This window comes from Colobus angolensis, unplaced genomic scaffold (genome assembly GCF_000951035.1).
Source record: "Colobus angolensis palliatus isolate OR3802 unplaced genomic scaffold, Cang.pa_1.0 Scaffold456, whole genome shotgun sequence".
In the NCBI taxonomy this organism is placed as follows: domain Eukaryota; kingdom Metazoa; phylum Chordata; class Mammalia; order Primates; family Cercopithecidae; genus Colobus; species Colobus angolensis.
The window spans coordinates 665,263-682,358 of record NW_012117999.1 but is presented as its reverse complement, the minus strand read 5'-3'; the positions used below and the strand labels follow the sequence as shown (position 1 = coordinate 682,358).

Below are 17,096 nucleotides of genomic sequence, written 5' to 3'. Positions count from 1 at the left end.
TTAACTAGTATTTTTGCAACCCATAGTTTTTTTCGTGGGGGAGGGATTCAGGGAGTATTGCAGGGCCATATATAATTGTGAAGATTTTAATCCTTCTAAGAAACATGAGTTTCACATTTTACATGTGGCTGTCACATTGGGAAAAAGGTTTTAGCACAAAGAAATGATGGGCTTTCAAAAAGTAACTATATTATTCAATCAACCAAAAGATATGTGACAAATGAATTTTACCCATGTCTTAATAATTAATGATCAAGAGATAAGGGGGAAAACCTTAAGTAAATCTCTTTCATTGACTTCTTTCTCCCAAAGGAAATTGGGAATGACAAAAGAGATGCAAGCTGCTTCAGCCACTTGACTTTCAAATAAATTTGGCTAGGATTATAACTGGGAATTAAGTCTCATTTAAAGGTATAGGACTGGTACTAGAACAGCCAGGACTGGAGCATGAAGCTTTGCAATTGATAGTGAATGACTAAAAAGTTGTGTGTCAAAAAAGACTACAGTTTGGCTAGGTATACTATGAGGGCAATACAACAGCTGCAGGTCAGGTTATTGTGTCTTGGCATAAAGATCTTAAGTATTCCAACTGGCTGTATGTAGCTTGATCCCCATTTTAAAAAGCTTAGAAGGACTGTAGCACTTTCCTGGTATGTGGGCAGTTCTTTGTTGAATAGAACGGCTATTAATGGAAAAAAAAAAAAAAAGTCAGATGGAACAGTGTGCTCTCTCAGCTTTTCTGGGAAAGGAACTAACAATGAAATGATTCCATCATAAGTATGTTTGCAACTTTGACCTGATATTTTCAAACTATAGCTTTACCAATTATCCTCTTTTTTAAACCACATTTTTTTAGATCATAAAGCCCAACCAGATTCTGGGGTCAGAAAATCTCAATACTTACTACTGGCCATTGCCTGAAATCTGTCATTCTCTAAGTGTGTGATATGCATATATTTTGTATGTGTGTGCATGTGTGTGTATTAGGTATACGGGAGAGTTTTAATAGGTAGCCTGTGTATGTGGTTTGTGGGAGATGTTTACAGGTTAGTCAGGTATATGAAAAGTTGGAATAGAAGCTGTCATGATTAGAAGGTTAATTCTTCTCACAGGGCAGTGACTTTCTACCCCAGATGAATGATAGGGGAAAAAATCCTCTGTTTTCTTAAGCATCCTTTTGGAAACAAAGCTAGAAAACAAAGACCTAGCCAACAATAAAAAAGTAGGCTTCATATTGTCTTAGGAAAATAAAGCTGAACTAAAATTAAAATACCTCTTTTCAGAAACTGGACTGTCATTCTACCCTTCAGCTTTGCTCAGGCCGGAGCTGGCTCTTCCCCACTCTCCCACACTCTGTGTTCCAAGAATAACCTCAGAGTATTTCACAAGCAGATCCTTCAAGAGCTTGTAATGGTCCAGCAAATACAGTACACATGATCCTTTCATGTGCTTGAAGGAAGGAACAATAGCCTCTTGTCATTTTCTCTTTGGGCCTGTGCTCTTTCGATTGTATCAGTAGGGGGAAAATTCTGGAGATTAAGCACTAAAAACTGTCACTTTGCAGACAACATGAGATATATATATATATATATATATATATACACACACACACACATATGCATATATATATATATTTGAGATTTCAACAAATCCTCATTCTAATTAGCCCAAAGGGCCAATCATTCAAAAGGAACAACCCTGCTCTCATTACTGCAACCTACATAAACACAAACCCAAAGCTCTTTTAATGTTAATATTAATGGTTATAAATTTGGCCCAATGGAGGGGGGAAGAGAAGGGGCAGAAACCAACTGCACAGTGGAAAAGCTGCCAAATAAACATTTTTTCCCCAAAACAAATTTCAGTAGAAACTTTTTCCATTGGAGGACTTTCTCTAGATCAAGCATTTTTAAGTTCAATTAAATAAAATATTTTTTTAGAAATTGAGATCTACAATATATTTATATCCATAATTCTAAACACCCAAGTCTAAAAGATATAAAAAATAAGTAGCGATGCAGTCACTGAATAGCAAGGCATGTCCACATTTCAAATAGTTATAAAACATGTGAAGTGATATAACAATAGAAGGTCAAAAATGTGAAACAGGTTTAGCATAGTCATATTGCGTTGGAAAAAAAAAAGGTAGAATTACACTATTTAGTTACCTAAATTAATTTACAGGGAAACGGGATCCTAGAAGTCCTCCGACGAACCAAGTGCAGATAATCTAAAGGTGGGGAGTGCATGTTTTATTTCTATCTCTTCTCTTTAATAAGAGAATGTGAGGTAATTAGAAAGTATGCAATGCATTCTGGACTGTTCTGCTAGTTGTCCCAGGCAAGACAAATAGAAATGCTTCAGAAAAGAAAGGCCTAGTTGAATATTTGGGTAGAGGCCCCCCTTCAATCAGCTAGTCACTAAGTGGAAATCTCATTATACACTGATTTTGTAGAGATGGATTGATCACGCTGGAGAAAAGGCTGGTTGCTGAGGTCGTGTCTCTTCCATGTTTCCTCAGCCTCCTCTGCATTTACTGAGTTAGGTCCTCAGAGTGGCGAAGGAAAATAGGTCATTTTCCCTTCATAAGTATCATTGGATGATTCCTCTATATTAATTATATGAACCTTATAATAGTTAAAGATCTTTTTAATTTTTAAAAAAATTTTTTCATCTCAAAGAGTTCTCAGTCCCCACCCCACACGAGGTACCGTGAAGGGGCACTAAAGTGCATTTTGATGTAGGGGGTAGAGCTTAAAGGTGCTGTCCAAGCTAAGAACCAAGATGATGCTGTTTAAAAAAGAAAGGCAATTCCTTCTACCTCCATCTCTGGAGTCAGCTGAGGGAGGACAGTGAACTAGACTCTCCCCAGAGGATTGTCCTAACTCTTAACTTTAGAGAAAACTGTGTAAGGACCTGCACATATAGAATCATTTATTTGTCCAAAATAGCAAAAATAGGCCTATTTCACCCTTAAGAATTTGCAAATCTGATCAGTCATGATCATAAAAATGTGAATGGATTCCAGATGCAATCCATGTGGGCATGCTCTGTGGAACTAGCTATGCATCTTCAGCTTGAATGAACATGCGGCTGTTCATTTTCATCAAAACATGACTTCTAAACTACCATAAATAAAATACACATGGAACAATTAAATCTTTTTCTTACAATAATTACTTTTACATTAAAAAGTCACCATTATCTTCAGATATATCGAAAATTAGGACTCTAAATCTTATTATTTCCCAGCCTTAGTTAACAATCTTGCACAGGCCCGATAATCCAAAATTTGGAGCTCTGATCTACACAGATTGGCAGGTTTCACACAGTTTGACAGGTAGGCAACTGTGAGATATGCATTTTAAAATTTAGCATTTTCTATCAAAACAGTCTGAAATCTTTTAAAATCCCTACAGAGACTGTATTTGTGCAATGCCACAGTCATGTGGCTAGAAAGGAAAAAACAAAATACAGTCTGGAAGATTAACCATCGTCCAAGTTTTCTTGGTCTTCAGTTTAAACAATGATGAGCCCAGGAAATCCAATTAAATACAGTGCCTTAAATAGGAGAAGAGTTGGTCCTAGAATAATTTAAGCTACTAAACAGGGACTGTCTCAACCACGGGTGATTTGATGCACTCTTCATGCAATATGCTCTTTTCTGCTAGGCTCAAAGAATTTTCAGCAGGATGCTCTGAAATGTGACTGTCACCATTCAATGTAGAGACAAACCCTTCCTGGGAGGGGCCTTTCAAGTATGAGTGAAATTCCACTTGAGGGTGATTGGACCTGTGTTCGGGATATAAACTATTGCAGGGCACACCGCTATCATTTTCAGAAGAGGAGCAGCAAACGATTACAGAGGGGTTGGCAGCTGGGTAGTGGGAGGCACCATAGGCCTCTTCTGCTTGTCGGGCATAGTCAACGAATTGCTCTGGGGTCATGGTGTAAGGCACCAGCGAAAGGGTACCGTTTTTGACAGTGTCTCTTTCAGAATAGTTCTCAGAGATCTGATTTGGAGTTCCTGGAATGTGGCTATCTATTTGGTAATACAGAGTTGAAGAGTTGGCATAAAAAGAAGCATTCTTTGCGTGGCTTTCGTGAACGGCGGTGCCATCAGAATAACAAAGAACCGAAGGAAGAGGGACAACTTCGGCATGGGTGCCTAAACCTTCCACGAAGCCATCTCCTTTGTCATCATCATCCTCCTCCTCCTCCTCTTCCTCTTCTTCTTCCTCCTCCTCCTCGTCTGACTCACTAGGTGCCAAGCTTTGCGTGCTAGAATCTGTGACTCCACTGCAAAAGCTGCTCCCATCCTCCTCTTCTTCCTCCTCCTCTCCTTGGCAATCTAATTCTTCAGCCGACTGCAGGTGCAGCACTGCAGCCTGGGGTTCAGTTTCAATCTCAAAACCGTCTGCAATTGAATATTCTACGGAGTGAGCGACAGGGCCCATGGAACTACTGTGAGCACTTATCTCACTGTGGCAGCCATTCAGTGTGGGGATTTGCTGCTCTCGGTTTTTCTCCAGTTCAAGTTTCATTATTGTGTGCAAAAAGTGAGTCCGAACACGGATAGGATTAAATTCAATTCTACCTGCTGTGTTACTACATCCTTCTTTAGTGCAGCCACACGGGAAAGACATACGATCCACCTTGGAAGGAAGAAAACAGATTAGCACCATGGAACTATTACAAACCAAATAAAAGCTCAGAACCTTTCAGCAACTTCTTTGAATTAGGTAATCCACTTAATTCCATGTATGCCAGAGCAAATGACAACCAAACTTCAAATAGAAATGAAAAGGGGAAAGTGAAGGCTTAAAACATAAGAGTTAACTGCTTTTTATACCTATATTTGAAATAAAAATGGGTTATGGGCATAAGTGTGTATTTTCAGTTCACTGACCCACTCCATGGTTTTCTTCTCTTTTTTCTCCATTCCCCACTTTCCCTTCCCTCCATTTCTTTACTTTTGCTCCCATGTTTCCAATGCTCCTGTCTTTCCCCCAAGTTCCTTTTCTTTCTGCTGCATCCCAGCTCTTGTGCCTGATTTTAAACAAGCGAACTTACTGTCCTCCTCTCCACATGCTATTAATCTAACATATATGATGTACCCTATGTTAACTTTTCCTTTTGCTTATTATAAAATTGCTTATCCCTTTGATTATTATAAAATGGACTTACACGACTTAGCATCATGCACCCTCACAATGTGCTCTCATTTGCTTACCTTCTCATTGTTTGGGGTGCTTGGTACATGGGTGCATGTGTGTGTACCATAATGCAGGGCTGCAATGGATATGCACATTCATGACTATGACTGGTGGACTCATGTGTGTAAGTCCTCAATCCCCCACCACTCTCCATTCCATTAGATACAATCTTCTTGAGGGAAGGGCATGTACATTTCATCAATATTCCAAAACGATTTTGGTGATTGGACACTGGAGATAGAATGATCGGGTTCAACAAGTGTTAGACTGACCTCTTCACTCAGGTGAGAGGTGGAGTTCTGGACAATCCAAGGGTACTCATGAGAGATTTGCCAATTGTCTCAGATTCCACAGATTAATCTGTATGCAGACCAGAGTACAGGCAAGAGAAGAAAACTTGCTCTGTCACCTTATCCAGCCAGGGAATTTCCTATGCTAAAGAAGAATAGGCAGACTATTCTAATACTATCATCTTGGCCCCAGTAAAACGTATAGCAGATATTAGAGCCAGAATTTGTATCTGTAATTTTTTTTTTATTCATGAATCTCTTTTCTGTGAATCCATCTTAAGCAACTGTTTAGCAGATAGGCACTGCCCTCTTCTTTTGCCTACTTGAGTTGCTTTCTTTATTGAAAAAGCCAAGTTTCTACATAAAATAGTGACACTAATCACTATTTTGTTATAAATGAACAGGGACCAGGAAATTATCTGGTTGCCAATCATCAGGGTTTGGTAAACTTTTTATTTGCAGAGGTCAAAGGAGTAAATATTTTACACTTTGTGGGTCATATGGGCTCTGTGGCAACTACAATACTCAATTCTGCGGTAGGAGCAAGAAAGCAGTCATAGGCAATATGTAAAGAAAAAAAATGTGGCTGTGATCCAATGAAACTCAAAATCATGTGGCAAGGTCGGATTTGGCCTGTGAACTTACAGTGTGCCAACCCCTGGCCTAGTTCAGCTCCTTCATTTTAGAGATAAAGAAAGTAACCCAGAGGGTTTACCTAACTTGCCAATTTCATACAGTTGGCAAATAGCAAAGATGGGAGTACAATTTCGTTTTCCGCAGTCTCAAGCTAGTAATTTTTCCACTAATCCAACCATCTTTAATCAATCATGATTTTATATCCCATGGATGGATCAGAAAATACACACTCCAGTGTTAGGGATGTCATGATATCCTTCAATAGTGGTAAAAAGCTGAAATAAGGTGATATAATACAAGAATCCAAGATAAACTAATTTTAATTAATTCAGCTGCTACTTGGGTTGTCTTTCAAATTATATCTTATATGTATAATCACTTTATGTATTCCCATGAATGTCCTTAAATTAGTCTTTCTCTCTTCCTGAATTATGTCTTTCTCTCTTCCTGAATTACATGTCTTGCCTTGCCACAAAATTTTCTTTTACATGAGGGAAGCTTCATTATAGGTACCATGACTGCCTCCTTAGGGGGTGGTAGACAATGTCTTGACTTTGGATGCCCTGAAATCTCAACCCTTACCTGGCACTTAATGCCAGCCAGGCTGCAGGTGCACGTGTCTGGATCACAGAACACTCGGCAGTCACAGCCACAGTCCTCTCGTGAGAGGCGGATGGCTCTGAGTTCATGCTTTTCCTCCACGTCAATCTTTTTCACTCCAGAGGCACGCAGCAGAGCTCTTCGTTTTTTTGTTGGCAAAGGTTGTAGAAAGAAGTACTCATCTACCTCTGTGTTGTCCAGGTCAATGTCATCATCAGAAATGTCATCCAGTGTAAGAGTGCTGGCTTCTTCTGATTCTACTGTGCCATTCTTAGTCATCTAAAAGCACAAAGCAGCAAATAAGAGACTCATTAAGGGCAGGGTACAAAATCTCTATGTCTTTACCGGGTGAGAATGAACTGTTACATATCATCATGTCTCCCGTAATCAACAAGTGTTTGTTAGATCTTTTTTTTTTTAATCCTTAGGAGAAATCACAGAAAGGAAAATAAAGGCATCAAAATGTTAGGTTTTTAAATGTACTGGTAACAGAAGACTGTTGATTGGAACTCATAACCTCCTAATGTTAGGAGCTACAGTTGTTGGAGCTTTTAGAGAGTGCCATGTGAAAAACACCAAAGGTTACAAATGCTCATCTGTGAAAGCTATCTTTAGACGCAGTTCACGATAGGCACCTCCAATGATGGAATAAATGTGTCCTTGTTCAGAGGTAATAGCATCCTTGTGGAAGCCATCACCACCTAACTCAGCAAATATGTTGTCCTTGAAATAACAGCTGTCTTTTGAGCTCCAGCAAAACCATACACCAGGAAATAAAGGTGTGCTGCACTGTGCTACAGAGATTACAAATACAATTATTCTACAGAACATTCCAGGAATGAGGGCTTGATATAAAGTAATCAGTCAGGTCAGTGTGCTCTTAGTAAGACAAAGAACAGAGGGAAGGGCCCGGAAGCTCTCAGCAACCAACAACTGAAACAGTAAACTCTACCCTCAGAGGAGTTCACACAAACCCTCACCCAAAACGGTACCTTCTGCATAATAGCTCATGTGGAAAGTGTCTTACACACCCATGACTAGTCTGCTTCTATTTATATTTCTTCTCTAAATTAATCTCATCCATCAGTAAGCCCTGAATCAGTATTTCATTTCTTACTATTATATCATGTTATGTTTCCTTCATAAAAAAGCATTGAGAAAAGTAAGTTTTCTCTGAATATGAGCAAGATATCTATCCTGAGGAGCAGCATAGAATTAATGCAGAAACTCCATGAGAAAAATCATGGAAGTTCTAAATACAGAAGGAATTTTAATTATTTCATATTTAAATGTATTACTTCCTAAAATTCATTAATTATAATTATTACTAAGCTTGGTAAGCTTAACAACAGTTCATCCATCACACAGTTAAAATACTTGCAACATCAGACATCATTTTCTCACCTTTACGGGAAAAAGTCTAAGAATTAGACAAGAAAATTCTGTTGGAAAAAACCCTCTAACTAGAAAACTCTGAATGTATTAAAAAACAAATAGAAGACTGGACTTTGCCCTCAAGCAGAGAAACTTTCACAGAGGAAATAACACAGTAGCAAGTGTATGTTAAATATATCACAAATGCCAGGTGCAGTGGCTCACGCCTGTAATCCCAGCACTTTGGGAGTCCAAGGTGGACAGATTGCTTGAGGTTAAGAGTTCAAGACCAGCCTTGGCAACATGATGAAACCCCATCTCTATCAAAAAAACACAAAAATTAGCTGGGCATGGTGGTGGGTGCCTGTAGTTCCAGCTGCTTGGGAGGCTGAGGTGCAAGGATCACTTGAGCCCGAGAGGTCGAGGCTGCAGCGAGCCATGATTGCACCACTGCATTCCAGCCTGGGTGGCAAAGTGAGATCCTAGAAGTATTTATATATATACATACTTTATAAGGTATAAATATATACATACTTCTGAATGTTTCAGAGCTAAAATCTGTGATCATGCAAAGGTACACATTCCTCTTTATTCGGTTTTGTTTCTTGGTATAATCCAACATTTATTTCCTTCCTTGGCATTTCTTTACATATGCATTGTTTAAACTGTGATAGCCACTAGTAGGATGTCACGTTGACTGGTTGTGTTTATCATTTTTGTTAATTGTCATTTGTAACAAGCTGCATGTTTTTAGCTGTAAAGATCTGATTTTCTAATGAATTCAAGTGTATAATTACCTAACATACACTCAATCCTCTGTGATAGGTAAAGCTGTAGTAACAGAAAGGAAGTCTTCCCTTTTACATCTTACCACTGTATGGCACTTTGGTTTGTTTTCATTAATTCTTGGCTTGTCTCTGTGAACCTCAGCAAGCTCCTGACTCCTCAGCACATGGAGCACACTCAGGACTTGGGTAGCATGTTTCACTTTTAACACTTCCTACTTAATCTCCACGTTCTGTAATATTTATGCTTACTTGTGCAGTTGGTAACGCAACAACAAAATCTCCATTTTATATCAACAGAGATTTATTTATTTTTATTTTATTTTTATTTATTTATTTATTTTGAGACAGAGTCTCGTTCTGTTGCCCAGGATGGAGTACAGTGGCGTGATCTCAGCTAGCTGCAACCTCAGTCTCCCAGGTTCGAGTGATTTTCCTGCCTCAGCCTCCTGAGTAGCTGGGATTACAGGCACCTACCACCATGCCCAACTAATTTTTGTATTTTTAGTAGAGATGGGGTTTCATCCTGTTGACCAGGCTGGTCTCGAACTCCTGACCTCAGGTGATCCACCTGCCTTGGCCTCCCAAAGTGCTGGGATTACAGGCACGAGCCACCTCTATTTTTTCAAATCATTGTTATCAGTCTAATTTTTTTAAATAGTTGTTATCAGATAATATATGAATTATAATTCATAATTAGATAATATACGAAATCTATAAGTCAACATGTAAGGTTTTAGCAAACATTTAAAAACATACCAAAATTTTCAGGGCAACATGAATAACCAATTGGCGCCTAAGAATTAAAAAACAAACAACCGTATCTCATATGAACTGCAGCTTCAGTTTACTCCAAATATAAGTGCCCTTAGAAATAAAATCTGCATCTCCTATTCCTTCATACTAAAATTATAATAAGGAATTTCATTTCAAAATAAAAGTTTAATTAAGAATCTGACCTGCTGTGGTGGCTCATGCCTATTATCACAACACTTTGGGAGATGGAGGCAGGTGGATCACTAGAGGTCAGGAGTTCGAGACCAGCCTAGGCAACATGGCAAAACCACATCTCCACTAAAAATACAAAAATTAGCCAGGCATGGAGGGGCACACCTGTAATCACAGCTACTCAGGTGGCTAAGGCCGAGAATCGCTTGAACCTGGGAGGCAAAGGTTGCAGTGAGCCGAGATCGCACCACTATACTACAGCCTGGGTGACAGAGTGATTCCCTGTCTCAAAAAAAAAGAAAAAAGAAAAAAAAAATCTAAAAGAGCTACATACTGTTTCACTCTGGCTCAGTAAACTATAAGTTTTCTAATTGAGATTTTCAAAATCTGATATTAACATTGAAGTGAGCTGATAGGGTTTTCTCTTCATCATCTCAATATCACCTCTATTATTTCTAATAAAGACTGGAGATACTGTAGCTTAGGCTGGTCACTGGCCTATCCTCTCCTCACAGTTTCTGGTTTGGTGTGTAGCCTTCAAGACATATTCCTAATCCCTGCTATCACCCTGAGGTCCTTCCCCCATCTTTTCCTCCAGTCTGTGCCCATTTGCTTCTTTAAAATCCAGGCCAAAACTACTGAGTTTAAATGCTCCTTAAAATTAGAGCACTACATAGATTATTTCCAAATGCATTTTAGGGGAAAAAGTCAATGAGCTCCCTAATTTTGTCCACCAACTCACATCGATTACCCTCTCAAGAGCCAGCGCAAATAAATGGAGGCAGTCAGCCAGGACTGCCTCACTTACTCTTGCTGACTCCTTTCCTCCATGATGCATGATATGGTTTGGCTGTGTCTCCAACCAAATCTCATCTTGAATTGTAGCTCCCATAATTCCCACATGTTGTAGGAGGGACCCAGTAGGAAATAATTGAATCATGGGGGTGGTTTCTCTCACACTTTTCTCACTATAGTGAATAAGTCTTATGAGACCTGATGGTTTCATAAGGGGAAACCCTTTAAGCTTGGTTCTCATTCCCTAGTCACCTGCTGCCATGTAAGATGTGCCTTTCATTTTCTGCCATGATTGGGAGACCTCCCCAGCCACATAGAACTGTGAGTCCATTAAACCTCTTTTTCTTTATAAATTACCCAGTCTCAGGTATGTCTGCCAACAGTGTGAGAACAGACTAATACAGTAAATTGGTACCAGGAGTAGGGTGATGATGTAAAGATAACTGAAAATGTGGAAGCAACTTTGGAACTGGGTAACAGGCAGCGGTTGGAACAGTTTGGAGAGCTCAGAAGAGGACAAAAAAATGTGGGAAAGTTTGGAACTTTCTAGAGATGTGGAGGGCTCAGAAGACAGGAAAATGTGGGAAAGTCTGGAATTTCCTAGAGACTTGTTGAATGGCTTTGACCAAAATACTGATACTGATATGGGCAATCAAGTTCAGGCTGAGGTGGTCTGAGATGAAGATGAGGAACCTGTTGGGAACTGGAGCAAAGGTGACTCTTGCTGTGCTTTAACAAAGAGGCTGGTGGATTTTTTCCCCTGCTGTAGAGATATGTGGAACTTTGAACTTGAGAGAGATGATTTGGGTTATCTAGTGGAAGAAATTTCTAAGTGGCAAAACATTCAAGAGGAAGCAGAGCATAAAAATTTGAAAAATGTGCAGCCTGACAATGCAATAGAAGAGAAAATCCCATTTCCTGGGGAGAAATCAAGCCTGCCACAGAAATTTGCATAAGTAACAAAATGCTGAATGTTAATCACCAAGACAATGGAGAAAATGTCTCCAGGGCATGTTGGAGACCTTCACAGCAGCCCATTCCCTTACAGTCCCAGAGGTCTAGGAGGAAAAAATGGTTTCCTGGGCCTGGTCCAGGGCCCCCCTGCTATGTCCAGCCTAGGGATGTGGTGCCTTGTGTCTCAGCTGCTCCAGCCATGGCTAAAAGGGGTGAAGTTACAGTTCAAGGTGTGGCTTCAGAGGGTGCAAGCCCCAAGCCTTGACAGCTTCCACATGCCTTTGTAAGATATGCCTTTGACCTTCTGCCATGATTGAGAAGTCTCCCAGCCACATGGAACTGTGAGTTCATTAAACCTCTTTTTCTTTATAAATACAACCCATCTTCATTCACAGTGATAATCATTTTGTCCATTTTTCCTCTTGACATGATGCTACCATTAAATGTCTTTTTTTTTCCTATCTCAAATAGAATCATTAAATGTTCAGACTTTAGTTAGTCAAATGCAACTCCCTTATTTCATGCATTAATGAGGCTTAAATTAATTGTAACTTCTCTAAGACATACTTATAGAGCCCAATTTCCTGACTCCTCTTTCAGTATGCTTTTCTTTATATCTCACAGATAGATTATGAGTATTCTATGGTACTCAAGACAAAGCTGGGAATTTAACATGGAATTAAACACAATGTGTCTAAAAGCTATTCTGTTGATAGGATAACCAGTACTTTCAAATGAAAGGTCTCTTCTCAAGTAGATACTGCCAATCTAGGACTTGGATTATTTCTCCTGTAATTTTTTTTTCTTGTTTTTTTTTTCTCAAAAAAATAATGTTGCCTCCCCAAGAGCTCAAACCAAGTCTGCAAAAAAATGTGATTTAAAGAGATTACCAAATAGCCTTGACCCTTAAAACTGTTTTTATTTCTGTGTTTTCTTGAGTGTGAAAGAAAGAGAACTTGCAGGTGGGGGTGAAAGAGAAGTGGTAGAAACAGATATGACATAATATTAATAACAGCTTTTGGATCTGTGTGCCAGGCACTGTTCTAAACACTTTACCTGCATTAGCTCATTTAGGATCATATACATCTCAAGAGGCAAATAGTATCATTGTATTCATTTAACTGATGAGGAAAATGAGGCACAGGAATGTTAAATAATTTGCCCAAGATTGCAAGTAATGAGGATGTGCACCAAGTTACAATCCTACTACGTGACTCTACAGCTTGTGCTCTTAAAAGTAATAATAATTACATATATCTACTCTTTTAATACACTTGACATGTACCAAACAGTCTTTTATGATTATCTGGAATCAGACATTAGGTGTACTGGTGCACAACATACAGCCCTTGATCCCAGTGAACTGGAGTAAACAGACAAGGAGTCTAGCAATTTTAGCCCAGTTCATAAGGATTTCCTAGCTTAGGGTGAACACAGGGCATTTGAGGGTTATGTAAGAGAGGTACCTACAGGTGGGTCTGGCAGTGGGGTGAAGTGGAAGGACTTCAATATTCAAATCTGAAAATAGAGACGCAGTTAAATGAACAGTGGTGACAGAAGGCATTCCATGTTGAGCAACAATAGTTTCAAAGGCCTGAGACAGGACAGGGCATGATACAGTCATTGACCTAAAAATTATCCAGATGATTGAACTTGTATGGGATCACTCCCTGTCTTGGTCCATAATTGAAGAGCTGAAAGTAGATAAATAGCAGTTATTCAGAGAGAAGTTCTTCTTTGCCATTTGGCTTAGCTAGTTTACAGGTGATGAATACTGACTTAATTTATGATTTGACTTAATCATCTTTATTTTATGTTTATCCTATCTCTGTATGCATGTATCTATGTTGTACTGGAAGGATCTCCAGGTCAAGGCCCCTGTGTGTATATATGTGTGGGGTGGGCATGTGTGAGTGGGCATGCATGCACATGTGTGTATGCTTGCTTTGTTCCAATGATGACACTTAAAATGGACTTAGTTCTTAAGCCACTGTGTAAACTTGTTCAGACTCACTACAAATAAAACCACTATAACTTTTTTTTGACAGATGGAAACAAAACGTCTTAATTTTGCAGATTTGTGTGCACTGACGACTATGAGAAAACCATTCCCAAAGCCCTACAGGATAAATTACTTTGCCCATCTAAACACACCTGAGGGATGGGACACATTACTGTCAGAATCAGTGGAGTTTTTCTCAGACACCTTTGAGTCACATATAGGGATCCCAAATAAAAATCAAGGCTCAACTTTTTGTTGTGTTTCTACCATATCATGTTGTGAATGAGTTCTTCCATAAATTTTTTTTTTTTTTTTTGAGACGGAGTCTCGCTCTGTCGCCTGGGCTGGAGTGCAGTGGCCGGATCTCAGCTCACTGCAAGCTCCCTCTCCCGGGTTCCCGCCATTCTCCTGCCTCAGCCTCCCGAATAGCTGGGACTACAGGCGCCCGCCACCTCGCCCGGCTAGTTTTTTGTATTTTTTTAGTAGAGACGGGGTTTCACCGTGTTAGCCAGGATGGTCTCGATCTCCTGACCTCGTGATCCGCCCGTCTCGGCCTCCCAAAGTGCTGGGATTACAGGCTTGAGTCACCGCGCCCGGCCCCATAAATTTTAATGAGATAAAATTTTTGTTGCCATCAAGGACCCCAAAACACCTAATTCAATTCAACTAATAAAATGATTAGAAGAGGGAAACAGGCCGGGCGCGGTGGCTCAAGCCTGTAATCCCAGCACTTTGGGAGGCCGAGACGGGCGGATCACGAGGTCAGGAGATCGAGACCATCCTGGCTAACATGGTGAAACCCCGTCTCTACTAAAAATACAAAAAATTAGCCGGGCGACGTGGCGGGCGCCTGTAGTCCCAGCTACTCGGGAGGCTGAGGCAGGAGAATGGCGGGAACCCGGGAGGCGGAGCTTGTAGTGAGCCGAGATCGCGCCACTGAACTCCAGCCTGGGCGACAGAGCGAGACTCCGTCTCAAAAAAAAAAAAAAAAAAAGAAGAGGGAAACAATACTAAAAGTATAGATTGACTAAAATGCCAAGGCAAAACAAAACAAAACAAAACAAAGAAACAAAAATAAAAACACTTCTTTTCAGCACTTGAAAGGTATGTTTGCTAACAAAATTTTCTGGTCATTACTGAATTATTCACACGTGTGAAAAAGAGTGATTTCCAGAAACAAGAATGTGAAAAACTATTTCAACTTCACAAACACTGATTACTGCATATTATAATAAAGATGATGACATTGAGAATGACCTAAGCTGCCATATAGTAAATACTAGCCATTAAGGTCCATATTGTGTATAAATTATCTCACCTAATTTGCATGAGAATCTTATAAAGTAAATTTTTTTTGTAGTTGAGAAAATTGAAGCTTGGAGAATATAATTTGCCAAAGTCTAGCTAAATAGCCAATTAGTGATGATGCTGAAGATCAAACTTAGGTTTATTTGATTCCAAAGCTTGAGCCATGCTTTCAAGACCAGTTGGAGTAAAAATTCTTAAGAGCAATGGTAGAAAAATTGAACAAAAGGGGGAAAAAAAGATAAGGTTGCAGTACACTCTAAGAGCCGATCTCAGTGCTGTGGGGCAAGAGACAAAAGAGCAGAACAAGCTTCCCTAGAAATAGTTCACTTAGAAATAAAAGATATGGGCGGGGTGTGGTGACTCATGCCTGTAATCCCAGCACTTTGGGAGGCTGAGGTGGGCGGATTGCAAGGTCAGGAGTACAAGACTAGACTGGCCAACATGGTGAAACCCTGTCTCTACTAAAAATTCAAAAACTAGCCATGAGTGGTGGCAGGCACCTGTAGTCCCAGCTACTTGGGAAGCTGAGGCAAGGGGATTGCTTGAATCCGGGAGGTGGAGGTTGCAGTGAGCTGAGATCACAGCACTGCACTCCAGCCTGGGTGACAGCGAGACTCCGTCTCAAAAAAAAAAAAATGAGAGAAAGGATATGATTCAGACACAGAAAGTGAGAGGTCAGGAAAGAAGAAAACAGAGAGCAAACCAAAAATACAACATCTTACCAGTTAGTATTTCCTTTGGGTCCTACTTTGTGGGCATGTGGAGGTGGCCTTTCTAATGGAGATGACATCAGAAAAAGTTGGTTGAAGCAGGTTGAGCTAATGTATTACTCTTTTGATTTTCTCAGCTGACTTTTAACTTACTTATCCTGGCCTGAGAAATCTGTTAAGCCTGTGGTCTAGTGTTGTAATACTATATTAGCTTTGGTGATTGATTTACTGTTTATCTCCCCTATCATACTGTGAGCATGTTGAGAGCAGAGACGACTTCTGTCTCGTTTACCAGTGTATCCTTTCCACCTTGATAATTACCAGTCCCATAGTAATTGATTAATACATCTTTAAAACTAATAAATGAATATTCTTAATCACTATGGTATATTGTTAAGCACTGTACTAGGTATGGGGATTTATAGATGTACAACAGCTCTGCCATATAAGGAGGTTCCAGTCTGCTGGGGGAGATGACCATGTAATAAACATGATATAATGCGGTAAGAGCACAAATATATGTGCAAGTTATTGAAGTGGTGGGGAGGAAGAGAGAATAGACATGAAAAGGAAGGCTAGGTACAAAGTCACAAAGCAGAATTATTTACTTCTTATTCTGATTCCAGAGTCTTTTTCAAAAAGAAAAACCTTCAAACCAAAAATGCAAGAACAGGCATGTCAGGAAGGATTTAAAACAAAAGGGAGGTGAGGAGACAGTGAAAGAGGACTCAGCTGTTTTATGGAAGAATCTCCAGGCCCAGACAATTCATGCTTTCAGGCAACGAAAAAGCTTGAAGTTATGGTTGTGCAGCCTAACAGTTTTGAAGAGTCATGGAGAAAATAATTAAAAGATAATCAAAGTGGGAATAAATTTTTTTTTTAAAAAAAGCTAATTCTGGGTAACAATATTCTAGAAAAAAATACTTAAAAAGATGGTCTCTGTACATGTGACAAAAAAAGAGCAGTAATTATTAGACTATTGCCTAATTTTACTATGGGGAAAGTGTCCACTTTTCAATTAAAATTCCATGCAGAACTTTAATATATGGAAGATAAAAGTGAGAATGAGATATGCGTCTTGGGCTTTCTGCCCTGGCCCCTAATCTCAGACCCCATGGATTACAGTTGGAAAACCAGTGCTCTAGTCCTGAAAATTTCCTTTCTCTCTCTTTTCTTTTCTTTCTTTCTCTCTCTCTCCTTCCTTCCTTCCTCTTTCCCTCCCTTTCTTTCTTTCTTTCTTTCTTTCCTTTCTTTCTTTTCTTTCTTTCTTTCTATTTCTTTCTTTTCTCTTTCTTTCTTTCGTTTTCTCTTTTTTTCTTTCTCTTTCCTTCCTTCCTTTCTTTCCTTCCTTCCTTTCTTTCCTTCTTTCCTTCCTTCCTTCCCTCCCTCCCTCTTTCTTTCTTTCTTTCTTTCTTTCTTTCTTTCTTTCTTTCTTTCTTTCTTTCTTCTCTATCCTTCCTTCCTCTTTCTTTTCTTTC

The 17,096-nt window shown here is 39.5% G+C and overlaps 1 protein-coding gene across 2 annotated transcripts in view; it reads right to left on the bottom strand.

Moving 5' to 3' along the window:
• Nucleotides 1–2,662: 2,662 nt before the first annotated feature.
• The window catches only part of CSRNP3 (cysteine-serine-rich nuclear protein 3), a 214,296-nt gene continuing 199,862 nt past the window's right edge, over nt 2,663–17,096 (bottom strand). For both annotated transcript variants that reach the window (XM_011958025.1, XM_011958024.1), the window contains 2 exons: nt 6,725–7,021; nt 2,663–4,655 (listed from right to left, as the gene is read on the bottom strand). In XM_011958025.1, coding sequence (XP_011813415.1) covers nt 3,603–4,655; nt 6,725–7,021 — 1,350 coding nt within the window. In that variant the 3' untranslated portion in view covers nt 2,663–3,602. The remainder of the gene's footprint in view (nt 4,656–6,724; nt 7,022–17,096) is intronic.